This window comes from Oncorhynchus mykiss, chromosome 32 (genome assembly GCF_013265735.2).
Source record: "Oncorhynchus mykiss isolate Arlee chromosome 32, USDA_OmykA_1.1, whole genome shotgun sequence".
Taxonomy (NCBI): Eukaryota; Metazoa; Chordata; class Actinopteri; order Salmoniformes; family Salmonidae; genus Oncorhynchus; species Oncorhynchus mykiss.
Window position 1 is genome coordinate 41,418,458 of NC_050572.1, and position 27,682 is coordinate 41,446,139.

General features: G+C 44.5%; 1 protein-coding gene across 1 annotated transcript; it reads right to left on the reverse strand.

Annotated features, from left to right (window-relative positions):
- Positions 1-89: 89 nt before the first annotated feature.
- Positions 90-26,676, reverse strand: eppk1 (epiplakin 1). The gene has a single exon (XM_021561997.2). It carries the CDS (start codon positions 26,659-26,661, stop codon positions 232-234), a length of 26,430 nt encoding a protein of 8,809 aa, XP_021417672.2. The 5' UTR covers positions 26,662-26,676; the 3' UTR covers positions 90-231.
- Positions 26,677-27,682: the final 1,006 nt, after the last annotated feature.

The following is a 27,682-nucleotide window of genomic DNA, read 5'->3' on the forward strand; positions in this document are numbered from 1 at the left end:
ATTTAATACATTGTAGAATAAACGTCAAGAGGTGTGAAAACTTTCCAAAGGCACTGTACAATATAATTGTGGATAACTTCACAACAAAATTCACTTAAAAAATGGCATTTTATTATATTCAATTCAGAATAATTCGCCAAACATCAACAAAGAAAGCATTTATATGTGATAAAATAAAGATAAAATATCTGCACATCTTTGATAACAATTTTACGAAAAATCAGTATGAGCTCATTTATTCAGAGACAGAAAGCTAAGACCAGTGTCTGGGTCCCTCACACACCTCTCCAGAAGCTGCAAGTAGGTGAGGTTCTCTTGTGTGTTGGGGTCAAAAAAGCCCTTGGTGTCATCGTCAGGGTCATTGAGGATATGGTTCATTTCCTCATCAAGGTATCCTCTCTGGTACGCCACCTCTACTGGCACTCTATGACTGTACACTGGATCAATGATTCCACCAGTTGCAATCTGTGCCTCAAGAAGGCGAATTCCATGGTCCTTGACAATTAGATCCTTTTTCAAGGCCTGGAACAAGGAAATTGTGTTTCCTGTGTAGGGATCCTTGTATCCAGTGACTGCCCTCTCTGCCGAAAGCACTTTGTTCTTCCACTCGTTCCCAACCACACCTTGAGCGGCTGCCTCTTCTACAGAGAGCTTCTTGTTCTTCACTGGGTCAATGACAAATCCAGTGGCAGCTTGAGCCTCCAGCAGAACCAGAGAGGTTCCAGGAGTTAGAAGACCTTTGGATTTGGCCTCGTAGATGCTCATGGTCTGTTTGGTGGACTGAACATATACACCTGCAATGCTATTAGTTCCCTCCAAGTACTTGTGTACTGAGTCCATTTCACTCACTTGGTTCACTGTGACTTTTCCTGTGTTGAGGTCTTCATAGAGTTTCTTGTCAATAATTTTTGAGGCAAGCAGCTCGCCAGCGGTGACATTCTTCCTGATACCATGGAAGCTTGTCTCTGTGGTTGTTGTGGTAATGGTTGTTTCCTCTGACTTGGTCTCAGGTGGTGGTGTGCATGTTGACACTGAAGATGTTGTGGTTATTGTGGTGGTAGTCTTTTGTTGAATACTTGCTAGGACAATCTCCATGAAGCGTTCAATCGTGATTGCTCCAGATTTATACTGCTGCACAAGCTCTCTCCTTCTCTCCTCTGTGATGTATTTTGAGTAGAGGAGATCCCATAGAGACACTTTCTGTCCTTGAAACTTGCCTCCGGCCTTAGTTGTTGTCATAGCCTTTAGAATGTTCTTGGTTTGCTCATCAATGAAGAAGTAAAACTCTCCTTTTTTGACAATTACGAGTAAGCTAAGGCCAGTATCTGGGTCTGTCACACACCTCTCCACAAGCTGCAGGTAGGTGAGGTTTTCTTGTGTGTTGGGGTCAAAAAAGCCCTTTGTGTCATCGTCAGGGTCATCGAGGATCTGGTTCATTTCCTCATCAAAGTATCCTCTCTGGTACGCCACCTCTACTGGCACTCTATGACTGTACACTGGATCGATGATTCCACCAGTTGCAATCTGTGCCTCAAGAAGGCGAATTCCATGGTCCTTGACAATTAGATCCTTTTTCAAGGCCTGGAACAAGGAAATTGTGTTTCCTGTGTAGGGATCCTTGTATCCAGTGACTGCCCTCTCTGCCGAAAGCAGTTTGTTCTTCCACTCGTTCCCAACCACACCTTGAGCGGCTGCCTCTTCTACAGAGAGCTTCTTGTTCTTCACTGGGTCAATGACAAATCCAGTGGCAGCTTGAGCCTCCAGCAGAACCAGAGAGGTTCCAGGAGTTAGAAGACCTTTGGATTTGGCTTCGTAGATGCTCATGGTCTGTTTGGTGGACTGAACATATACACCTGCAATGCTATTAGTTCCCTCCAAGTACTTGTGTACTGAGTCCATTTCACTCACTTGGTTCACTGTGACTTTTCCTGTGTTGAGGTCTTCATAGAGTTTCTTGTCAATAATTTTTGAGGCAAGCAGCTCGCCAGCGGTGACATTCTTCCTGATACCATGGAAGCTTGTCTCTGTGGTTGTTGTGGTAATGGTTGTTTTCTCTGACTTGGTCTCAGGTGGTGGTGTGCATGTTGACACTGAAGATGTTGTGGTTATTGTGGTGGTAGTCTTTTGTTGAATACTTGCTAGGATAATCTCCATGAAGCGTTCAATAGTGATTGCTCCAGATTTATACTGCTGCACAAGCTCTCTCCTTCTCTCCTCTGTGATGTATTTTGAGTAGAGGAGATCCCATAGAGACACTTTCTGTCCTTGAAATTTGCCTCCGGCCTTAGTTGTTGTCATAGCCTTTAGAATGTTCTTGGTTTGCTCATCAATGAAGAAGTAAAACTCTCCTTTTTTGACAATTACGAGTAAGCTAAGGCCAGTATCTGGGTCTGTCACACACCTCTCCACAAGCTGCAGGTAGGTGAGGTTTTCTTGTGTGTTGGGGTCAAAAAAGCCCTTTGTGTCATCGTCAGGGTCATCGAGGATCTGGTTCATTTCCTCATCAAAGTATCCTCTCTGGTACGCCACCTCTACTGGCACTCTATGACTGTACACTGGATCGATGATTCCACCAGTTGCAATCTGTGCCTCAAGAAGGCGAATTCCATGGTCCTTGACAATTAGATCCTTTTTCAAGGCCTGGAACAAGGAAATTGTGTTTCCTGTGTAGGGATCCTTGTATCCAGTGACTGCCCTCTCTGCCGAAAGCAGTTTGTTCTTCCACTCGTTCCCAACCACACCTTGAGCGGCTGCCTCTTCTACAGAGAGCTTCTTGTTCTTCACTGGGTCAATGACAAATCCAGTGGCAGCTTGAGCCTCCAGCAGAACCAGAGAGGTTCCAGGAGTTAGAAGACCTTTGGATTTGGCTTCGTAGATGCTCATGGTCTGTTTGGTGGACTGAACATATACACCTGCAATGCTATTAGTTCCCTCCAAGTACTTGTGTACTGAGTCCATTTCACTCACTTGGTTCACTGTGACTTTTCCTGTGTTGAGGTCTTCATAGAGTTTCTTGTCAATAATTTTTGAGGCAAGCAGCTCGCCAGCGGTGACATTCTTCCTGATACCATGGAAGCTTGTCTCTGTGGTTGTTGTGGTAATGGTTGTTTTCTCTGACTTGGTCTCAGGTGGTGGTGTGCATGTTGACACTGAAGATGTTGTGGTTATTGTGGTGGTAGTCTTTTGTTGAATACTTGCTAGGATAATCTCCATGAAGCGTTCAATAGTGATTGCTCCAGATTTATACTGCTGCACAAGCTCTCTCCTTCTCTCCTCTGTGATGTATTTTGAGTAGAGGAGATCCCATAGAGACACTTTCTGTCCTTGAAATTTGCCTCCGGCCTTAGTTGTTGTCATAGCCTTTAGAATGTTCTTGGTTTGCTCATCAATGAAGAAGTAAAACTCTCCTTTTTTGACAATTACGAGTAAGCTAAGGCCAGTATCTGGGTCTGTCACACACCTCTCCACAAGCTGCAGGTAGGTGAGGTTTTCTTGTGTGTTGGGGTCAAAAAAGCCCTTTGTGTCATCGTCAGGGTCATCGAGGATCTGGTTCATTTCCTCATCAAAGTATCCTCTCTGGTACGCCACCTCTACTGGCACTCTATGACTGTACACTGGATCGATGATTCCACCAGTTGCAATCTGTGCCTCAAGAAGGCGAATTCCATGGTCCTTGACAATTAGATCCTTTTTCAAGGCCTGGAACAAGGAAATTGTGTTTCCTGTGTAGGGATCCTTGTATCCAGTGACTGCCCTCTCTGCTGAAAGCAGTTTGTTCTTCCACTCGTTCCCAACCACACCTTGAGCGGCTGCCTCTTCTACAGAGAGCTTCTTGTTCTTCACTGGGTCAATGACAAATCCAGTGGCAGCTTGAGCCTCCAGCAGAACCAGAGAGGTTCCAGGAGTTAGAAGACCTTTGGATTTGGCCTCGTAGATGCTAATGGTCTGTTTGGTGGACTGAACATATACACCTGCAATGCTATTAGTTCCCTCCAAGTACTTGTGTACTGAGTCCATTTCACTCACTTGGTTCACTGTGACTTTTCCTGTGTTGAGGTCTTCATAGAGTTTCTTGTCAATAATTTTTGAGGCAAGCAGCTCGCCAGCGGTGACATTCTTCCTGATACCATGGAAGCTTGTCTCTGTGGTTGTTGTGGTAATGGTTGTTTTCTCTGACTTGGTCTCAGGTGGTGGTGTGCATGTTGACACTGAAGATGTTGTGGTTATTGTGGTGGTAGTCTTTTGTTGAATACTTGCTAGGATAATCTCCATGAAGCGTTCAATAGTGATTGCTCCAGATTTATACTGCTGCACAAGCTCTCTCCTTCTCTCCTCTGTGATGTATTTTGAGTAGAGGAGATCCCATAGAGACACTTTCTGTCCTTGAAATTTGCCTCCGGCCTTAGTTGTTGTCATAGCCTTTAGAATGTTCTTGGTTTGCTCATCAATGAAGAAGTAAAACTCTCCTTTTTTGACAATTACGAGTAAGCTAAGGCCAGTATCTGGGTCTGTCACACACCTCTCCACAAGCTGCAGGTAGGTGAGGTTTTCTTGTGTGTTGGGGTCAAAAAAGCCCTTTGTGTCATCGTCAGGGTCATCGAGGATCTGGTTCATTTCCTCATCAAAGTATCCTCTCTGGTACGCCACCTCTACTGGCACTCTATGACTGTACACTGGATCGATGATTCCACCAGTTGCAATCTGTGCCTCAAGAAGGCGAATTCCATGGTCCTTGACAATTAGATCCTTTTTCAAGGCCTGGAACAAGGAAATTGTGTTTCCTGTGTAGGGATCCTTGTATCCAGTGACTGCCCTCTCTGCCGAAAGCAGTTTGTTCTTCCACTCGTTCCCAACCACACCTTGAGCGGCTGCCTCTTCTACAGAGAGCTTCTTGTTCTTCACTGGGTCAATGACAAATCCAGTGGCAGCTTGAGCCTCCAGCAGAACCAGAGAGGTTCCAGGAGTTAGAAGACCTTTGGATTTGGCTTCGTAGATGCTCATGGTCTGTTTGGTGGACTGAACATATACACCTGCAATGCTATTAGTTCCCTCCAAGTACTTGTGTACTGAGTCCATTTCACTCACTTGGTTCACTGTGACTTTTCCTGTGTTGAGGTCTTCATAGAGTTTCTTGTCAATAATTTTTGAGGCAAGCAGCTCGCCAGCGGTGACATTCTTCCTGATACCATGGAAGCTTGTCTCTGTGGTTGTTGTGGTAATGGTTGTTTTCTCTGACTTGGTCTCAGGTGGTGGTGTGCATGTTGACACTGAAGATGTTGTGGTTATTGTGGTGGTAGTCTTTTGTTGAATACTTGCTAGGATAATCTCCATGAAGCGTTCAATAGTGATTGCTCCAGATTTATACTGCTGCACAAGCTCTCTCCTTCTCTCCTCTGTGATGTATTTTGAGTAGAGGAGATCCCATAGAGACACTTTCTGTCCTTGAAATTTGCCTCCGGCCTTAGTTGTTGTCATAGCCTTTAGAATGTTCTTGGTTTGCTCATCAATGAAGAAGTAAAACTCTCCTTTTTTGACAATTACGAGTAAGCTAAGGCCAGTATCTGGGTCTGTCACACACCTCTCCACAAGCTGCAGGTAGGTGAGGTTTTCTTGTGTGTTGGGGTCAAAAAAGCCCTTTGTGTCATCGTCAGGGTCATCGAGGATCTGGTTCATTTCCTCATCAAAGTATCCTCTCTGGTACGCCACCTCTACTGGCACTCTATGACTGTACACTGGATCGATGATTCCACCAGTTGCAATCTGTGCCTCAAGAAGGCGAATTCCATGGTCCTTGACAATTAGATCCTTTTTCAAGGCCTGGAACAAGGAAATTGTGTTTCCTGTGTAGGGATCCTTGTATCCAGTGACTGCCCTCTCTGCCGAAAGCAGTTTGTTCTTCCACTCGTTCCCAACCACACCTTGAGCGGCTGCCTCTTCTACAGAGAGCTTCTTGTTCTTCACTGGGTCAATGACAAATCCAGTGGCAGCTTGAGCCTCCAGCAGAACCAGAGAGGTTCCAGGAGTTAGAAGACCTTTGGATTTGGCTTCGTAGATGCTCATGGTCTGTTTGGTGGACTGAACATATACACCTGCAATGCTATTAGTTCCCTCCAAGTACTTGTGTACTGAGTCCATTTCACTCACTTGGTTCACTGTGACTTTTCCTGTGTTGAGGTCTTCATAGAGTTTCTTGTCAATAATTTTTGAGGCAAGCAGCTCGCCAGCGGTGACATTCTTCCTGATACCATGGAAGCTTGTCTCTGTGGTTGTTGTGGTAATGGTTGTTTTCTCTGACTTGGTCTCAGGTGGTGGTGTGCATGTTGACACTGAAGATGTTGTGGTTATTGTGGTGGTAGTCTTTTGTTGAATACTTGCTAGGATAATCTCCATGAAGCGTTCAATAGTGATTGCTCCAGATTTATACTGCTGCACAAGCTCTCTCCTTCTCTCCTCTGTGATGTATTTTGAGTAGAGGAGATCCCATAGAGACACTTTCTGTCCTTGAAATTTGCCTCCGGCCTTAGTTGTTGTCATAGCCTTTAGAATGTTCTTGGTTTGCTCATCAATGAAGAAGTAAAACTCTCCTTTTTTGACAATTACGAGTAAGCTAAGGCCAGTATCTGGGTCTGTCACACACCTCTCCACAAGCTGCAGGTAGGTGAGGTTTTCTTGTGTGTTGGGGTCAAAAAAGCCCTTTGTGTCATCGTCAGGGTCATCGAGGATCTGGTTCATTTCCTCATCAAAGTATCCTCTCTGGTACGCCACCTCTACTGGCACTCTATGACTGTACACTGGATCGATGATTCCACCAGTTGCAATCTGTGCCTCAAGAAGGCGAATTCCATGGTCCTTGACAATTAGATCCTTTTTCAAGGCCTGGAACAAGGAAATTGTGTTTCCTGTGTAGGGATCCTTGTATCCAGTGACTGCCCTCTCTGCCGAAAGCAGTTTGTTCTTCCACTCGTTCCCAACCACACCTTGAGCGGCTGCCTCTTCTACAGAGAGCTTCTTGTTCTTCACTGGGTCAATGACAAATCCAGTGGCAGCTTGAGCCTCCAGCAGAACCAGAGAGGTTCCAGGAGTTAGAAGACCTTTGGATTTGGCTTCGTAGATGCTCATGGTCTGTTTGGTGGACTGAACATATACACCTGCAATGCTATTAGTTCCCTCCAAGTACTTGTGTACTGAGTCCATTTCACTCACTTGGTTCACTGTGACTTTTCCTGTGTTGAGGTCTTCATAGAGTTTCTTGTCAATAATTTTTGAGGCAAGCAGCTCGCCAGCGGTGACATTCTTCCTGATACCATGGAAGCTTGTCTCTGTGGTTGTTGTGGTAATGGTTGTTTTCTCTGACTTGGTCTCAGGTGGTGGTGTGCATGTTGACACTGAAGATGTTGTGGTTATTGTGGTGGTAGTCTTTTGTTGAATACTTGCTAGGATAATCTCCATGAAGCGTTCAATAGTGATTGCTCCAGATTTATACTGCTGCACAAGCTCTCTCCTTCTCTCCTCTGTGATGTATTTTGAGTAGAGGAGATCCCATAGAGACACTTTCTGTCCTTGAAATTTGCCTCCGGCCTTAGTTGTTGTCATAGCCTTTAGAATGTTCTTGGTTTGCTCATCAATGAAGAAGTAAAACTCTCCTTTTTTGACAATTACGAGTAAGCTAAGGCCAGTATCTGGGTCTGTCACACACCTCTCCACAAGCTGCAGGTAGGTGAGGTTTTCTTGTGTGTTGGGGTCAAAAAAGCCCTTTGTGTCATCGTCAGGGTCATCGAGGATCTGGTTCATTTCCTCATCAAAGTATCCTCTCTGGTACGCCACCTCTACTGGCACTCTATGACTGTACACTGGATCGATGATTCCACCAGTTGCAATCTGTGCCTCAAGAAGGCGAATTCCATGGTCCTTGACAATTAGATCCTTTTTCAAGGCCTGGAACAAGGAAATTGTGTTTCCTGTGTAGGGATCCTTGTATCCAGTGACTGCCCTCTCTGCTGAAAGCAGTTTGTTCTTCCACTCGTTCCCAACCACACCTTGAGCGGCTGCCTCTTCTACAGAGAGCTTCTTGTTCTTCACTGGGTCAATGACAAATCCAGTGGCAGCTTGAGCCTCCAGCAGAACCAGAGAGGTTCCAGGAGTTAGAAGACCTTTGGATTTGGCTTCGTAGATGCTCATGGTCTGTTTGGTGGACTGAACATATACACCTGCAATGCTATTAGTTCCCTCCAAGTACTTGTGTACTGAGTCCATTTCACTCACTTGGTTCACTGTGACTTTTCCTGTGTTGAGGTCTTCATAGAGTTTCTTGTCAATAATTTTTGAGGCAAGCAGCTCGCCAGCGGTGACATTCTTCCTGATACCATGGAAGCTTGTCTCTGTGGTTGTTGTGGTAATGGTTGTTTTCTCTGACTTGGTCTCAGGTGGTGGTGTGCATGTTGACACTGAAGATGTTGTGGTTATTGTGGTGGTAGTCTTTTGTTGAATACTTGCTAGGATAATCTCCATGAAGCGTTCAATAGTGATTGCTCCAGATTTATACTGCTGCACAAGCTCTCTCCTTCTCTCCTCTGTGATGTATTTTGAGTAGAGGAGATCCCATAGAGACACTTTCTGTCCTTGAAACTTGCCTCCGGCCTTAGTTGTTGTCATAGCCTTTAGAATGTTCTTGGTTTGCTCATCAATGAAGAAGTAAAACTCTCCTTTTTTGACAATTACGAGTAAGCTAAGGCCAGTATCTGGGTCTGTCACACACCTCTCCACAAGCTGCAGGTAGGTGAGGTTTTCTTGTGTGTTGGGGTCAAAAAAGCCCTTTGTGTCATCATCAGGGTCATCGAGGATCTGGTTCATTTCCTCATCAAAGTATCCTCTCTGGTACGCCACCTCTACTGGCACTCTATGACTGTACACTGGATCGATGATTCCACCAGTTGCAATCTGTGCCTCAAGAAGACGAATTCCATGGTCCTTGACAATTAGATCCTTTTTCAAGGCCTGGAACAAGGAAATTGTGTTTCCTGTGTAGGGATCCTTGTATCCAGTGACTGCCCTCTCTGCCGAAAGCAGTTTGTTCTTCCACTCGTTCCCAACCACACCTTGAGCGGCTGCCTCTTCTACAGAGAGCTTCTTGTTCTTCACTGGGTCAATGACAAATCCAGTGGCAGCTTGAGCCTCCAGCAGAACCAGAGAGGTTCCAGGAGTTAGAAGACCTTTGGATTTGGCCTCGTAGATGCTCATGGTCTGTTTGGTGGACTGAACATATACACCTGCAATGCTATTAGTTCCCTCCAAGTACTTGTGTACTGAGTCCATTTCACTCACTTGGTTCACTGTGACTTTTCCTGTGTTGAGGTCTTCATAGAGTTTCTTGTCAATAATTTTTGAGGCAAGCAGCTCGCCAGCGGTGACATTCTTCCTGATACCATGGAAGCTTGTCTCTGTGGTTGTTGTGGTAATGGTTGTTTTCTCTGACTTGGTCTCAGGTGGTGGTGTGCATGTTGACACTGAAGATGTTGTGGTTATTGTGGTGGTAGTCTTTTGTTGAATACTTGCTAGGATAATCTCCATGAAGCGTTCAATAGTGATTGCTCCAGATTTATACTGCTGCACAAGCTCTCTCCTTCTCTCCTCTGTGATGTATTTTGAGTAGAGGAGATCCCATAGAGACACTTTCTGTCCTTGAAATTTGCCTCCGGCCTTAGTTGTTGTCATAGCCTTTAGAATGTTCTTGGTTTGCTCATCAATGAAGAAGTAAAACTCTCCTTTTTTGACAATTACGAGTAAGCTAAGGCCAGTATCTGGGTCTGTCACACACCTCTCCACAAGCTGCAGGTAGGTGAGGTTTTCTTGTGTGTTGGGGTCAAAAAAGCCCTTTGTGTCATCGTCAGGGTCATCGAGGATCTGGTTCATTTCCTCATCAAAGTATCCTCTCTGGTACGCCACCTCTACTGGCACTCTATGACTGTACACTGGATCGATGATTCCACCAGTTGCAATCTGTGCCTCAAGAAGGCGAATTCCATGGTCCTTGACAATTAGATCCTTTTTCAAGGCCTGGAACAAGGAAATTGTGTTTCCTGTGTAGGGATCCTTGTATCCAGTGACTGCCCTCTCTGCTGAAAGCAGTTTGTTCTTCCACTCGTTCCCAACCACACCTTGAGCGGCTGCCTCTTCTACAGAGAGCTTCTTGTTCTTCACTGGGTCAATGACAAATCCAGTGGCAGCTTGAGCCTCCAGCAGAACCAGAGAGGTTCCAGGAGTTAGAAGACCTTTGGATTTGGCTTCGTAGATGCTCATGGTCTGTTTGGTGGACTGAACATATACACCTGCAATGCTATTAGTTCCCTCCAAGTACTTGTGTACTGAGTCCATTTCACTCACTTGGTTCACTGTGACTTTTCCTGTGTTGAGGTCTTCATAGAGTTTCTTGTCAATAATTTTTGAGGCAAGCAGCTCGCCAGCGGTGACATTCTTCCTGATACCATGGAAGCTTGTCTCTGTGGTTGTTGTGGTAATGGTTGTTTTCTCTGACTTGGTCTCAGGTGGTGGTGTGCATGTTGACACTGAAGATGTTGTGGTTATTGTGGTGGTAGTCTTTTGTTGAATACTTGCTAGGATAATCTCCATGAAGCGTTCAATAGTGATTGCTCCAGATTTATACTGCTGCACAAGCTCTCTCCTTCTCTCCTCTGTGATGTATTTTGAGTAGAGGAGATCCCATAGAGACACTTTCTGTCCTTGAAACTTGCCTCCGGCCTTACTTGTTGTCATAGCCTTTAGAATGTTCTTGGTTTGCTCATCAATGAAGAAGTAAAACTCTCCTTTTTTGACAATTACGAGTAAGCTAAGGCCAGTATCTGGGTCTGTCACACACCTCTCCACAAGCTGCAGGTAGGTGAGGTTTTCTTGTGTGTTGGGGTCAAAAAAGCCCTTTGTGTCATCGTCAGGGTCATCGAGGATCTGGTTCATTTCCTCATCAAAGTATCCTCTCTGGTACGCCACCTCTACTGGCACTCTATGACTGTACACTGGATCGATGATTCCACCAGTTGCAATCTGTGCCTCAAGAAGGCGAATTCCATGGTCCTTGACAATTAGATCCTTTTTCAAGGCCTGGAACAAGGAAATTGTGTTTCCTGTGTAGGGATCCTTGTATCCAGTGACTGCCCTCTCTGCCGAAAGCAGTTTGTTCTTCCACTCGTTCCCAACCACACCTTGAGCGGCTGCCTCTTCTACAGAGAGCTTCTTGTTCTTCACTGGGTCAATGACAAATCCAGTGGCAGCTTGAGCCTCCAGCAGAACCAGAGAGGTTCCAGGAGTTAGAAGACCTTTGGATTTGGCCTCATAGATGCTCATGGTCTGTTTGGTGGACTGAACATATACACCTGCAATGCTATTAGTTCCCTCCAAGTACTTGTGTACTGAGTCCATTTCACTCACTTGGTTCACTGTGACTTTTCCTGTGTTGAGGTCTTCATAGAGTTTCTTGTCAATAATTTTTGAGGCAAGCAGCTCGCCAGCGGTGACATTCTTCCTGATACCATGGAAGCTTGTCTCTGTGGTTGTTGTGGTAATGGTTGTTTTCTCTGACTTGGTCTCAGGTGGTGGTGTGCATGTTGACACTGAAGATGTTGTGGTTATTGTGGTGGTAGTCTTTTGTTGAATACTTGCTAGGATAATCTCCATGAAGCGTTCAATAGTGATTGCTCCAGATTTATACTGCTGCACAAGCTCTCTCCTTCTCTCCTCTGTGATGTATTTTGAGTAGAGGAGATCCCATAGAGACACTTTCTGTCCTTGAAACTTGCCTCCGGCCTTACTTGTTGTCATAGCCTTTAGAATGTTCTTGGTTTGCTCATCAATGAAGAAGTAAAACTCTCCTTTTTTGACAATTACGAGTAAGCTAAGGCCAGTATCTGGGTCTGTCACACACCTCTCCACAAGCTGCAGGTAGGTGAGGTTTTCTTGTGTGTTGGGGTCAAAAAAGCCCTTTGTGTCATCGTCAGGGTCATCGAGGATCTGGTTCATTTCCTCATCAAAGTATCCTCTCTGGTACGCCACCTCTACTGGCACTCTATGACTGTACACTGGATCGATGATTCCACCAGTTGCAATCTGTGCCTCAAGAAGACGAATTCCATGGTCCTTGACAATTAGATCCTTTTTCAAGGCCTGGAACAAGGAAATTGTGTTTCCTGTGTAGGGATCCTTGTATCCAGTGACTGCCCTCTCTGCCGAAAGCAGTTTGTTCTTCCACTCGTTCCCAACCACACCTTGAGCGGCTGCCTCTTCTACAGAGAGCTTCTTGTTCTTCACTGGGTCAATGACAAATCCAGTGGCAGCTTGAGCCTCCAGCAGAACCAGAGAGGTTCCAGGAGTTAGAAGACCTTTGGATTTGGCCTCATAGATGCTCATGGTCTGTTTGGTGGACTGAACATATACACCTGCAATGCTATTAGTTCCCTCCAAGTACTTGTGTACTGAGTCCATTTCACTCACTTGGTTCACTGTGACTTTTCCTGTGTTGAGGTCTTCATAGAGTTTCTTGTCAATAATTTTTGAGGCAAGCAGCTCGCCAGCGGTGACATTCTTCCTGATACCATGGAAGCTTGTCTCTGTGGTTGTTGTGGTAATGGTTGTTTTCTCTGACTTGGTCTCAGGTGGTGGTGTGCATGTTGACACTGAAGATGTTGTGGTTATTGTGGTGGTAGTCTTTTGTTGAATACTTGCTAGGATAATCTCCATGAAGCGTTCAATAGTGATTGCTCCAGATTTATACTGCTGCACAAGCTCTCTCCTTCTCTCCTCTGTGATGTATTTTGAGTAGAGGAGATCCCATAGAGACACTTTCTGTCCTTGAAACTTGCCTCCGGCCTTACTTGTTGTCATAGCCTTTAGAATGTTCTTGGTTTGCTCATCAATGAAGAAGTAAAACTCTCCTTTTTTGACAATTACGAGTAAGCTAAGGCCAGTATCTGGGTCTGTCACACACCTCTCCACAAGCTGCAGGTAGGTGAGGTTTTCTTGTGTGTTGGGGTCAAAAAAGCCCTTTGTGTCATCGTCAGGGTCATCGAGGATCTGGTTCATTTCCTCATCAAAGTATCCTCTCTGGTACGCCACCTCTACTGGCACTCTATGACTGTACACTGGATCGATGATTCCACCAGTTGCAATCTGTGCCTCAAGAAGGCGAATTCCATGGTCCTTGACAATTAGATCCTTTTTCAAGGCCTGGAACAAGGAAATTGTGTTTCCTGTGTAGGGATCCTTGTATCCAGTGACTGCCCTCTCTGCCGAAAGCAGTTTGTTCTTCCACTCGTTCCCAACCACACCTTGAGCGGCTGCCTCTTCTACAGAGAGCTTCTTGTTCTTCACTGGGTCAATGACAAATCCAGTGGCAGCTTGAGCCTCCAGCAGAACCAGAGAGGTTCCAGGAGTTAGAAGACCTTTGGATTTGGCCTCATAGATGCTCATGGTCTGTTTGGTGGACTGAACATATACACCTGCAATGCTATTAGTTCCCTCCAAGTACTTGTGTACTGAGTCCATTTCACTCACTTGGTTCACTGTGACTTTTCCTGTGTTGAGGTCTTCATAGAGTTTCTTGTCAATAATTTTTGAGGCAAGCAGCTCGCCAGCGGTGACATTCTTCCTGATACCATGGAAGCTTGTCTCTGTGGTTGTTGTGGTAATGGTTGTTTTCTCTGACTTGGTCTCAGGTGGTGGTGTGCATGTTGACACTGAAGATGTTGTGGTTATTGTGGTGGTAGTCTTTTGTTGAATACTTGCTAGGATAATCTCCATGAAGCGTTCAATAGTGATTGCTCCAGATTTATACTGCTGCACAAGCTCTCTCCTTCTCTCCTCTGTGATGTATTTTGAGTAGAGGAGATCCCATAGAGACACTTTCTGTCCTTGAAACTTGCCTCCGGCCTTACTTGTTGTCATAGCCTTTAGAATGTTCTTGGTTTGCTCATCAATGAAGAAGTAAAACTCTCCTTTTTTGACAATTACGAGTAAGCTAAGGCCAGTATCTGGGTCTGTCACACACCTCTCCACAAGCTGCAGGTAGGTGAGGTTTTCTTGTGTGTTGGGGTCAAAAAAGCCCTTTGTGTCATCGTCAGGGTCATCGAGGATCTGGTTCATTTCCTCATCAAAGTATCCTCTCTGGTACGCCACCTCTACTGGCACTCTATGACTGTACACTGGATCGATGATTCCACCAGTTGCAATCTGTGCCTCAAGAAGGCGAATTCCATGGTCCTTGACAATTAGATCCTTTTTCAAGGCCTGGAACAAGGAAATTGTGTTTCCTGTGTAGGGATCCTTGTATCCAGTGACTGCCCTCTCTGCCGAAAGCAGTTTGTTCTTCCACTCGTTCCCAACCACACCTTGAGCGGCTGCCTCTTCTACAGAGAGCTTCTTGTTCTTCACTGGGTCAATGACAAATCCAGTGGCAGCTTGAGCCTCCAGCAGAACCAGAGAGGTTCCAGGAGTTAGAAGACCTTTGGATTTGGCCTCATAGATGCTCATGGTCTGTTTGGTGGACTGAACATATACACCTGCAATGCTATTAGTTCCCTCCAAGTACTTGTGTACTGAGTCCATTTCACTCACTTGGTTCACTGTGACTTTTCCTGTGTTGAGGTCTTCATAGAGTTTCTTGTCAATAATTTTTGAGGCAAGCAGCTCGCCAGCGGTGACATTCTTCCTGATACCATGGAAGCTTGTCTCTGTGGTTGTTGTGGTAATGGTTGTTTTCTCTGACTTGGTCTCAGGTGGTGGTGTGCATGTTGACACTGAAGATGTTGTGGTTATTGTGGTGGTAGTCTTTTGTTGAATACTTGCTAGGATAATCTCCATGAAGCGTTCAATAGTGATTGCTCCAGATTTATACTGCTGCACAAGCTCTCTCCTTCTCTCCTCTGTGATGTATTTTGAGTAGAGGAGATCCCATAGAGACACTTTCTGTCCTTGAAATTTGCCTCCGGCCTTAGTTGTTGTCATAGCCTTTAGAATGTTCTTGGTTTGCTCATCAATGAAGAAGTAAAACTCTCCTTTTTTGACAATTACGAGTAAGCTAAGGCCAGTATCTGGGTCTGTCACACACCTCTCCACAAGCTGCAGGTAGGTGAGGTTTTCTTGTGTGTTGGGGTCAAAAAAGCCCTTTGTGTCATCGTCAGGGTCATCGAGGATCTGGTTCATTTCCTCATCAAAGTATCCTCTCTGGTACGCCACCTCTACTGGCACTCTATGACTGTACACTGGATCGATGATTCCACCAGTTGCAATCTGTGCCTCAAGAAGGCGAATTCCATGGTCCTTGACAATTAGATCCTTTTTCAAGGCCTGGAACAAGGAAATTGTGTTTCCTGTGTAGGGATCCTTGTATCCAGTGACTGCCCTCTCTGCCGAAAGCAGTTTGTTCTTCCACTCGTTCCCAACCACACCTTGAGCGGCTGCCTCTTCTACAGAGAGCTTCTTGTTCTTCACTGGGTCAATGACAAATCCAGTGGCAGCTTGAGCCTCCAGCAGAACCAGAGAGGTTCCAGGAGTTAGAAGACCTTTGGATTTGGCCTCATAGATGCTCATGGTCTGTTTGGTGGACTGAACATATACACCTGCAATGCTATTAGTTCCCTCCAAGTACTTGTGTACTGAGTCCATTTCACTCACTTGGTTCACTGTGACTTTTCCTGTGTTGAGGTCTTCATAGAGTTTCTTGTCAATAATTTTTGAGGCAAGCAGCTCGCCAGCGGTGACATTCTTCCTGATACCATGGAAGCTTGTCTCTGTGGTTGTTGTGGTAATGGTTGTTTTCTCTGACTTGGTCTCAGGTGGTGGTGTGCATGTTGACACTGAAGATGTTGTGGTTATTGTGGTGGTAGTCTTTTGTTGAATACTTGCTAGGATAATCTCCATGAAGCGTTCAATAGTGATTGCTCCAGATTTATACTGCTGCACAAGCTCTCTCCTTCTCTCCTCTGTGATGTATTTTGAGTAGAGGAGATCCCATAGAGACACTTTCTGTCCTTGAAATTTGCCTCCGGCCTTAGTTGTTGTCATAGCCTTTAGAATGTTCTTGGTTTGCTCATCAATGAAGAAGTAAAACTCTCCTTTTTTGACAATTACGAGTAAGCTAAGGCCAGTATCTGGGTCTGTCACACACCTCTCCACAAGCTGCAGGTAGGTGAGGTTTTCTTGTGTGTTGGGGTCAAAAAAGCCCTTTGTGTCATCGTCAGGGTCATCGAGGATCTGGTTCATTTCCTCATCAAAGTATCCTCTCTGGTACGCCACCTCTACTGGCACTCTATGACTGTACACTGGATCGATGATTCCACCAGTTGCAATCTGTGCCTCAAGAAGGCGAATTCCATGGTCCTTGACAATTAGATCCTTTTTCAAGGCCTGGAACAAGGAAATTGTGTTTCCTGTGTAGGGATCCTTGTATCCAGTGACTGCCCTCTCTGCCGAAAGCAGTTTGTTCTTCCACTCGTTCCCAACCACACCTTGAGCGGCTGCCTCTTCTACAGAGAGCTTCTTGTTCTTCACTGGGTCAATGACAAATCCAGTGGCAGCTTGAGCCTCCAGCAGAACCAGAGAGGTTCCAGGAGTTAGAAGACCTTTGGATTTGGCCTCGTAGATGCCCATGGTCTGTTTGGTGGACTGAACATATACACCTGCAATGCTATTAGTTCCCTCCAAGTACTTGTGTACTGAGTCCATTTCACTCACTTGGTTCACTGTGACTTTTCCTGTGTTGAGGTCTTCATAGAGTTTCTTGTCAATAATTTTTGAGGCAAGCAGCTCGCCAGCGGTGACATTCTTCCTGATACCATGGAAGCTTGTCTCTGTGGTTGTTGTGGTAATGGTTGTTTTCTCTGACTTGGTCTCAGGTGGTGGTGTGCATGTTGACACTGAAGATGTTGTGGTTATTGTGGTGGTAGTCTTTTGTTGAATACTTGCTAGGACAATCTCCATGAAGCGTTCAATCGTGATTGCTCCAGATTTATACTGCTGCACAAGCTCTCTCCTTCTCTCCTCTGTGATGTATTTTGAGTAGAGGAGATCCCATAGAGACACTTTCTGTCCTTGAAACTTGCCTCCGGCCTTACTTGTTGTCATAGCCTTTAGAATGTTCTTGGTTTGCTCATCAATGAAGAAGTAAAACTCTCCTTTTTTGACAATTACGAGTAAGCTAAGGCCAGTATCTGGGTCTGTCACACACCTCTCCACAAGCTGCAGGTAGGTGAGGTTTTCTTGTGTGTTGGGGTCAAAAAAGCCCTTTGTGTCATCATCAGGGTCATCGAGGATCTGGTTCATTTCCTCATCAAAGTATCCTCTCTGGTACGCCACCTCTACTGGCACTCTATGACTGTACACTGGATCGATGATTCCACCAGTTGCAATCTGTGCCTCAAGAAGACGAATTCCATGGTCCTTGACAATTAGATCCTTTTTCAAGGCCTGGAACAAGGAAATTGTGTTTCCTGTGTAGGGATCCTTGTATCCAGTGACTGCCCTCTCTGCCGAAAGCAGTTTGTTCTTCCACTCGTTCCCAACCACACCTTGAGCGGCTGCCTCTTCTACAGAGAGCTTCTTGTTCTTCACTGGGTCAATGACAAATCCAGTGGCAGCTTGAGCCTCCAGCAGAACCAGAGAGGTTCCAGGAGTTAGAAGACCTTTGGATTTGGCCTCGTAGATGCTCATGGTCTGTTTGGTGGACTGAACATATACACCTGCAATGCTATTAGTTCCCTCCAAGTACTTGTGTACTGAGTCCATTTCACTCACTTGGTTCACTGTGACTTTTCCTGTGTTGAGGTCTTCATAGAGTTTCTTGTCAATAATTTTTGAGGCAAGCAGCTCGCCAGCGGTGACATTCTTCCTGATACCATGGAAGCTTGTCTCTGTGGTTGTTGTGGTAATGGTTGTTTTCTCTGACTTGGTCTCAGGTGGTGGTGTGCATGTTGACACTGAAGATGTTGTGGTTATTGTGGTGGTAGTCTTTTGTTGAATACTTGCTAGGACAATCTCCATGAAGCGTTCAATCGTGATTGCTCCAGATTTATACTGCTGCACAAGCTCTCTCCTTCTCTCCTCTGTGATGTATTTTGAGTAGAGGAGATCCCATAGAGACACTTTCTGTCCTTGAAACTTGCCTCCGGCCTTACTTGTTGTCATAGCCTTTAGAATGTTCTTGGTTTGCTCATCAATGAAGAAGTAAAACTCTCCTTTTTTGACAATTACGAGTAAGCTAAGGCCAGTATCTGGGTCTGTCACACACCTCTCCACAAGCTGCAGGTAGGTGAGGTTTTCTTGTGTGTTGGGGTCAAAAAAGCCCTTTGTGTCATCATCAGGGTCATCGAGGATCTGGTTCATTTCCTCATCAAAGTATCCTCTCTGGTACGCCACCTCTACTGGCACTCTATGACTGTACACTGGATCGATGATTCCACCAGTTGCAATCTGTGCCTCAAGAAGACGAATTCCATGGTCCTTGACAATTAGATCCTTTTTCAAGGCCTGGAACAAGGAAATTGTGTTTCCTGTGTAGGGATCCTTGTATCCAGTGACTGCCCTCTCTGCCGAAAGCAGTTTGTTCTTCCACTCGTTCCCAACCACACCTTGAGCGGCTGCCTCTTCTACAGAGAGCTTCTTGTTCTTCACTGGGTCAATGACAAATCCAGTGGCAGCTTGAGCCTCCAGCAGAACCAGAGAGGTTCCAGGAGTTAGAAGACCTTTGGATTTGGCCTCGTAGATGCTCATGGTCTGTTTGGTGGACTGAACATATACACCTGCAATGCTATTAGTTCCCTCCAAGTACTTGTGTACTGAGTCCATTTCACTCACTTGGTTCACTGTGACTTTTCCTGTGTTGAGGTCTTCATAGAGTTTCTTGTCAATAATTTTTGAGGCAAGCAGCTCGCCAGCGGTGACATTCTTCCTGATACCATGGAAGCTTGTCTCTGTGGTTGTTGTGGTAATGGTTGTTTTCTCTGACTTGGTCTCAGGTGGTGGTGTGCATGTTGACACTGAAGATGTTGTGGTTATTGTGGTGGTAGTCTTTTGTTGAATACTTGCTAGGATAATCTCCATGAAGCGTTCAATAGTGATTGCTCCAGATTTATACTGCTGCACAAGCTCTCTCCTTCTCTCCTCTGTGATGTATTTTGAGTAGAGGAGATCCCATAGAGACACTTTCTGTCCTTGAAATTTGCCTCCGGCCTTAGTTGTTGTCATAGCCTTTAGAATGTTCTTGGTTTGCTCATCAATGAAGAAGTAAAACTCTCCTTTTTTGACAATTACGAGTAAGCTAAGGCCAGTATCTGGGTCTGTCACACACCTCTCCACAAGCTGCAGGTAGGTGAGGTTTTCTTGTGTGTTGGGGTCAAAAAAGCCCTTTGTGTCATCGTCAGGGTCATCGAGGATCTGGTTCATTTCCTCATCAAAGTATCCTCTCTGGTACGCCACCTCTACTGGCACTCTATGACTGTACACTGGATCGATGATTCCACCAGTTGCAATCTGTGCCTCAAGAAGGCGAATTCCATGGTCCTTGACAATTAGATCCTTTTTCAAGGCCTGGAACAAGGAAATTGTGTTTCCTGTGTAGGGATCCTTGTATCCAGTGACTGCCCTCTCTGCCGAAAGCAGTTTGTTCTTCCACTCGTTCCCAACCACACCTTGAGCGGCTGCCTCTTCTACAGAGAGCTTCTTGTTCTTCACTGGGTCAATGACAAATCCAGTGGCAGCTTGAGCCTCCAGCAGAACCAGAGAGGTTCCAGGAGTTAGAAGACCTTTGGATTTGGCCTCGTAGATGCTCATGGTCTGTTTGGTGGACTGAACATATACACCTGCAATGCTATTAGTTCCCTCCAAGTACTTGTGTACTGAGTCCATTTCACTCACTTGGTTCACTGTGACTTTTCCTGTGTTGAGGTCTTCATAGAGTTTCTTGTCAATAATTTTTGAGGCAAGCAGCTCGCCAGCGGTGACATTCTTCCTGATACCATGGAAGCTTGTCTCTGTGGTTGTTGTGGTAATGGTTGTTTTCTCTGACTTGGTCTCAGGTGGTGGTGTGCATGTTGACACTGAAGATGTTGTGGTTATTGTGGTGGTAGTCTTTTGTTGAATACTTGCTAGGATAATCTCCATGAAGCGTTCAATAGTGATTGCTCCAGATTTATACTGCTGCACAAGCTCTCTCCTTCTCTCCTCTGTGATGTATTTTGAGTAGAGGAGATCCCATAGAGACACTTTCTGTCCTTGAAATTTGCCTCCGGCCTTAGTTGTTGTCATAGCCTTTAGAATGTTCTTGGTTTGCTCATCAATGAAGAAGTAAAACTCTCCTTTTTTGACAATTACGAGTAAGCTAAGGCCAGTATCTGGGTCTGTCACACACCTCTCCACAAGCTGCAGGTAGGTGAGGTTTTCTTGTGTGTTGGGGTCAAAAAAGCCCTTTGTGTCATCGTCAGGGTCATCGAGGATCTGGTTCATTTCCTCATCAAAGTATCCTCTCTGGTACGCCACCTCTACTGGCACTCTATGACTGTACACTGGATCGATGATTCCACCAGTTGCAATCTGTGCCTCAAGAAGGCGAATTCCATGGTCCTTGACAATTAGATCCTTTTTCAAGGCCTGGAACAAGGAAATTGTGTTTCCTGTGTAGGGATCCTTGTATCCAGTGACTGCCCTCTCTGCCGAAAGCAGTTTGTTCTTCCACTCGTTCCCAACCACACCTTGAGCGGCTGCCTCTTCTACAGAGAGCTTCTTGTTCTTCACTGGGTCAATGACAAATCCAGTGGCAGCTTGAGCCTCCAGCAGAACCAGAGAGGTTCCAGGAGTTAGAAGACCTTTGGATTTGGCCTCGTAGATGCTCATGGTCTGTTTGGTGGACTGAACATATACACCTGCAATGCTATTAGTTCCCTCCAAGTACTTGTGTACTGAGTCCATTTCACTCACTTGGTTCACTGTGACTTTTCCTGTGTTGAGGTCTTCATAGAGTTTCTTGTCAATAATTTTTGAGGCAAGCAGCTCGCCAGCGGTGACATTCTTCCTGATACCATGGAAGCTTGTCTCTGTGGTTGTTGTGGTAATGGTTGTTTTCTCTGACTTGGTCTCAGGTGGTGGTGTGCATGTTGACACTGAAGATGTTGTGGTTATTGTGGTGGTAGTCTTTTGTTGAATACTTGCTAGGATAATCTCCATGAAGCCTTCAATAGTGATTGCTCCAGATTTATACTGCTGCACAAGCGCTCTCCTTCTCTCCTCTGTGATGTATTTTGAGTAGAGGAGATCCCATAGAGACACTTTCTGTCCTTGAAATTTGCCTCCGGCCTTAGTTGTTGTCATAGCCTTTAGAATGTTCTTGGTTTGCTCATCAATGAAGAAGTAAAACTCTCCTTTTTTGACAATTACGAGTAAGCTAAGGCCAGTATCTGGGTCTGTCACACACCTCTCCACAAGCTGCAGGTAGGTGAGGTTTTCTTGTGTGTTGGGGTCAAAAAAGCCCTTTGTGTCATCGTCAGGGTCATCGAGGATCTGGTTCATTTCCTCATCAAAGTATCCTCTCTGGTACGCCACCTCTACTGGCACTCTATGACTGTACACTGGATCGATGATTCCACCAGTTGCAATCTGTGCCTCAAGAAGGCGAATTCCATGGTCCTTGACAATTAGATCCTTTTTCAAGGCCTGGAACAAGGAAATTGTGTTTCCTGTGTAGGGATCCTTGTATCCAGTGACTGCCCTCTCTGCTGAAAGCAGTTTGTTCTTCCACTCGTTCCCAACGACACCTTGAGCGGCTGCCTCTTCTACAGAGAGCTTCTTGTTCTTCACTGGGTCAATGACAAATCCAGTGGCAGCTTGAGCCTCCAGCAGAACCAGAGAGGTTCCAGGAGTTAGAAGACCTTTGGATTTGGCCTCATAGATGCTCATTATCTCTTTGGTGGATTCAATTCTTACTCCTGCAATGGAATTTGTTGCCCCAAGGTACTTTTGAATAGATTCCATTTCCCCTACAGTCTCTTCAGTAATTTCTCCATGGATAATCTGAGTGAAGAGTTCCTTTGATATGATTTGTGACTCATAAAGCTCACTTGCTGATACCTGCTTCCTCAGTCCTTTGAACTTTATTTGTTTTGATGTCACTTCCTGTATTATTATGATGACTATTTCTATTATATCTTTCATTGTCAATGATCTTGTCTTGTACTGTTTCAAGAGCTGCTCTCTCTTCAGTTTTGAAATGTATTCAGAGATTAACACATCCCACATTGACACTTGTTTGTCTTCAAATTTACCTGCATTGATGACCACAATTTTGTCTTTGAATTCCTGCTCTGTTTGTTCATCTGTGTGAAAGTCACCTCCAGCTACTACATGTAATGGTAGGAGTAAAAGTCCTGTATGAGAATCCTTTTCACATCTCTCTCTTAACTGAAGGTATGTTAGGTTTTCCTTGGTGCTGGGGTCAAAGAATCCTTTTGTGTCATCATTTGGATTAGACATTACTTCACTTGTTTCTTCATCAAGGTAGCCATTTTTCTTGGCGACATGAGAAGGTATCCTGTAGCTGTTGACTGGGTCAATTATTCCCCCTGTTGCAATTTGTGCTTCTAGCAGATGTATCCCATGGCCTTTCTCGATCAGATCTTTTTTCATGGCTTCAAATAAAGATATTGTGTCATCTGTGTATGGATCTACATATCCAGTGACTGCTCGTTCAGCTGAGAGTAGTTTTTCATGTATATCTAGTCCAATTAGTCGTTCTCTTGCGGCCTCATCAACAGATAGATATTTGTTCTTGATTGGATCGATGACAAACCCTGTTGCAGCCTGAGCCTCAAGCAGTTTCAGTGCAGTACCAGGTTTTAGCAAACCTTGTGTCTTTGCCTCATAAATGCTCATTACTTTTTTGGATGGAAGAATCTGGACGCCAGCAACACTTCCTGTACCCCTTAGGTATTGCTTCACAGATTCCAGTTTGGTCACTTGTTCAAGAGTTACTTTTCCTTCCTCCAAACTCCTGAAGGTATTGGCATCGATTATGCTTGATTTCAATAGTTGTTTTGCAGAGACCGGCTTTCTCAAACCTATTGTTGTTTTCAGAGTTTTGTTCTCTTCCAGTTTTGTAATGGTGGAAATGACCAAAGTGATTATTACTTGTATGGTTATCTTCTTTGTTCTGTATTTTTCAAGGAACTGGAGTCTCTGATCATCAGTAAAGTATCCAGAGTGAATCAAATACCAAAGAGAGACCGTCTTTCCTGAATAACGCCCTACTGATATGCTAACAGTTGTCTTTTCAAACTCCTGTTTAATCTCAGCGTCTGAGTACATTTTTTCAGTTTCATCCTGTGTTTTAGTTTTGTCCATCAGTGGCAGAAGAAACAGACCCGTCTCTGGGTCCTTTATGCACTGCTCCATCATTTCCATGTAGGTCAAGTTTGCTTGTGTCCTTGGGTCAAAAAATCCCTTGGTGTCATCACTGGGATCTGTCAGGATTTGATTAAGCTCTACATCAAAGTATCCCTTTCTGTAAGCAACTTCAAGGGGCAAATGCAGACACTTCAATGGGTCAATGATGCCACCTGTTGCAATCTGGGCTTCAAGTAAACGAATGCCATGCTGCTGCAGGATCAGATCTTTCTTCATGGCTTGAAATAGTGAGATCTTTTTGTCAGTATAGGGGTCTGTGTAGCCAGTTACTGCCTTCTCTGCTGATAAGAGCTTTTCGTACAGTTCTGGGCCAATTATCTTCTCTTTCAGAGCATGATCCACAGTCAGTTTCTGGTTGTGGAGAGGGTCAATGATAAAGCCTGTGGCAGCTTGTGCTTCCAGAAGAGACAGCGCAGTACCAGGAGTCAGGATGCCCTTTTTCTTGGCCTCATAGATGCTCAGTTTTTGACTGGAGGGTTGGAGTATCACCCCGGCTACACAGCTGTTTCCTCTCAGATAGGTTCTAACTGTGTCTATCTTCAGTATATCCTTGTTGGTCAGTTTCCCTTCAATCAGACTTTTGTATGTCTTTTCATCCACAATTTCCAACCTCAAAAGGTCCACAACAGAAACATTCCCCCTCAGACCCTCAAAGTTAAGACCAGCTTGCCACTTTATCTCCTTGCATTCAATGATTTCCAGGATAATTACAATGATTTCCTTGATTGTGATCATCCTTGACTTGTACAGTTTGAATAACTCCTGCCTTTTGTCCTCACACAGATATTCAGAGTTGATGAGATCCCAGAGCGTTACATGCTTGCAGCTGAACCTGCCATACTTAACAGTGACATCTGTAGCTTGGAATGTCTCCTTTATGTGATCTTGTATGTTGACTCTGTTGCTTTTGCCTTTGAGGGGCAGAAGACAAAGGCCTGTGCTTGGATCAGTGACACACCTAGCCATGAGCTTCAGGTATGTGAGGTTTTCATGAGTGTTGGGGTCAAAGAAGCCCTTAGTGTCATCACTTGGATCATCAAGAATCTGATTCATTTCCTCATTGAAATATCCCCTCTTGTATGCTACATGGACAGGAATACGATGGCTGTTAAGAGGGTCAATGATTCCTCCAGTGGCAATCTGTGCCTCCAGCAGACGAATTCCATGGTCTTGTAAGATGAGGTCTTTCTGCATGGCTTGGAACAGAGAAATGGTTTTGCCAGTGTATGGATCAGTGTAACCAGTCACTGCTTTCTCCGCTGAACGCAGCTTTCCATGAAGGTCAGGTCCCACTATGTTTGCCTTCACTGCCTCATCCACTGAAAACTTTCTATTGGCAATAGGGTCAATGATGAAGCCTGTTGCTGCTTGAGCTTCCAGTAGAATCAGTGCAGTTCCTGGCATTAGCTTTCCCTTTTGTCTGGCCTGGTAGATTGTCATGATCTGAGAATCAGGAAGCAAAACACCTGCAATGCTGTCTTTCCCTTGTAAGTACATTTGAACAGTTTCATCCTCTGTGACCTCCTTCACTGTCTTCTTCCCCTTGTTGAGTTCCTCCAGGATATTCTCACTAATGATATCTGCCTCTACCAGCTGCTTTGCTGTGACAGTCTCCCGGATTCCTTCAAAGACGACGTTGGTTCTTTTCACTGATTGCTCTATAACCTCCATAATTTTTCTGATAATCATCTTCATTGTAAGGTGTCCCTGTGTGTATTGCCGAATGATGTCTTGCCTCTGATGTTCATTGAAGTATTCTGACATCAGCAATTCCCAAAGGGATACAATCATTCCCATGTACTTCCCACAAGTCACACTCACTCTCACTTCTTTGAAGTTAAGTTTGGTTTGATAGTCGATGAAATTATGATTCCGACCACCTGACTGTTCCATAAGAGGAAGCAGGCAGAGTCCAGTGGCTGGGTCGATGACACATCGTCCCATCAGCTGAAGGTATGTCAGATTTTCCTTTGTGTTTGGATCAAAGAATCCTTTGGTGTCATCTCCTGAGTCTGCAAGTATTGCATTCATGTTTTCATCAAAGAAACCTCGCTTGTAGGCCACATCCACAGGAAGTCTGTGACTGTTGATGGGATCAATTATTCCTCCCGTGGCGATTTGAGCTTCCAGTAAGCGAATTCCATGCTCCTTCACGATTAGGTCCTTTGACAATGCCTGAAACAGGGATATTGTTTCACTTGTGTAGGGGTCTTTGTATCCTGTGACTGCCCGCTCAGCCGAAAGCAGTTTAGCATGGTAGTCAGGGCCCACAACTTTGTTTTTAATAGCCTCGTCCACGCTGAATTTCTTGTTCTGAACAGGGTCAATCATAAAACCAGTGGCAGCCTGTGCCTCAAGAAGAACTAGAGCTGTTCCAGGCATAAGAATGCCCTGCTTCATGGCTTGATAGATACTCATTCTCTGATTGGACGAGAGCATAGCTACACCAGAGATACCTCCTTTACCTTCCAGGTACTCTTTCACAGTCTCCATGAGCATCACATCCTGAGTGGTTGTTTTGCCTTCCTGCAAGTCGGCATAGGTCTCTTTGTCAATGATGTTTGCTGCCAGGAGCTCAGTGGAGGACACCCCCCTTCGCAGGCCTTTGAAGGTGATGCATACTGGGAGCAGCAGTAAGCCAGTGTCAGGATCCACTATGCATTTCTCTATCAGATGTGAGTAGTTAAGATTTTCTTGTGAGTTTGGATCATAGAAAACTTTGAGGTCTTCCATCTGGTCAGAGAGTAAACCTTTTTCATAGTGTCCCTTCTCAATCGCTGAGTACACTGAAACATGTTTTTTTTCAACTGGGTCAAATAGGCCTTTTGTGGATATCTGTGCCTCAAGCAACCGGGATCCGTAATTTTTTGGAATCACCTCCTTTTGTATGGCTTGGAATACAGACATTTTTCCATTTGTATAAGGATCTATGTAACCATCAATGGCTCTCTCAGCAACAAGGAGTTTTTCTCTCATCTCAGGTCCAATTATTCCTTCCTTGACAGCTTCTTCTACTGGAAGTTTCCGGTTGTTGATAAGGTCTATGATTCCCTCAGTGGCAGCCTGGGCCTCCAACAGGGCCAATGCTGTGCCAGGCTTCAGTAGACGTTTCTTCATGGCCTGATATATTGTTATTTTCTGCTTTGTCTTCTCCAGGAAGACTCCAGCTACTGCACCGGTGCCTTGTGCCTGGCCATTTTCATTCCCTTCCATATCTTTAGTGATCGGCTCAATCTTGACTTTCAAATCTGTGTAAAGATACAGAGAAAAACAAATGTAAATAGGAAAAGCACTTGCACATTTGAGTTTGCTTGTTGCTGGTGAATGGGAATAATTGGATGATAAGGCCAAACAGCCAACACATAATCTTAAACAAAGTGATACTGTCAAGAGCAGGTTTTCCTTTTCTTTTACAATATCAGGTTGCAAAGGTTCATTTTCACGTAGAAATCTTTAGTAATAGTTTTATGTTTTATCAATGATTTACTCTGAAGAATGGCTTCAATTTATTTGTTTGCTTGTACTGTATTATTTCATATCAGTTTCATGGCATTAACTTTCAAAAAAATCTTGCCTGGGCTCATATGCCTGATGTTGCAGTTGTTTGCAGGTATAAATAAACACCATTTTAAATCAGTTCAATCTAATGTAATTTCAGTAATGAAGTGAAAACAATTGTCTGGTTGATTGTGGATTTTAAGATGTAATATGATTTTAGTTCATTTCCTGCAATAACTAGAAATTAAATGGACCACAATCAGTGTAACATTGTGAAATGTCTTTATTTGTTTAGGCATGCTAAAGCAACTGTTGGAAAGGTGTAGACTTAAAATGGAAATATGGGGGAACTATAAAACCTAAGAGCACTTAAATGTAACCTGAAACATTATTGTAACTCAACATATTTTTGAGAGAAGACACTGATCATGAATATATAATTCTTAATTACACTAGATTAGGTTTATTTTGTTGAATGTTATCAATAAATGCACTTCTGCATGTTAAGACATAAGACAACAATGGGTAAATGAGCCAGAAAAGCACACAGCTCGACTAAAAAACATATATTTCATCTACAGTGACATAATTCTTAAAAAGTTGAGCAGAAATATGTTGCATTCACTAGGCCCCATGCTCATCAAAACATAAGATCAAATGTTTTTGGGGTAGCACAATAACGGTAGCTAGCAAACTCACATACATTGCAGTGTTTCGTACACTTGACCTTATTTTA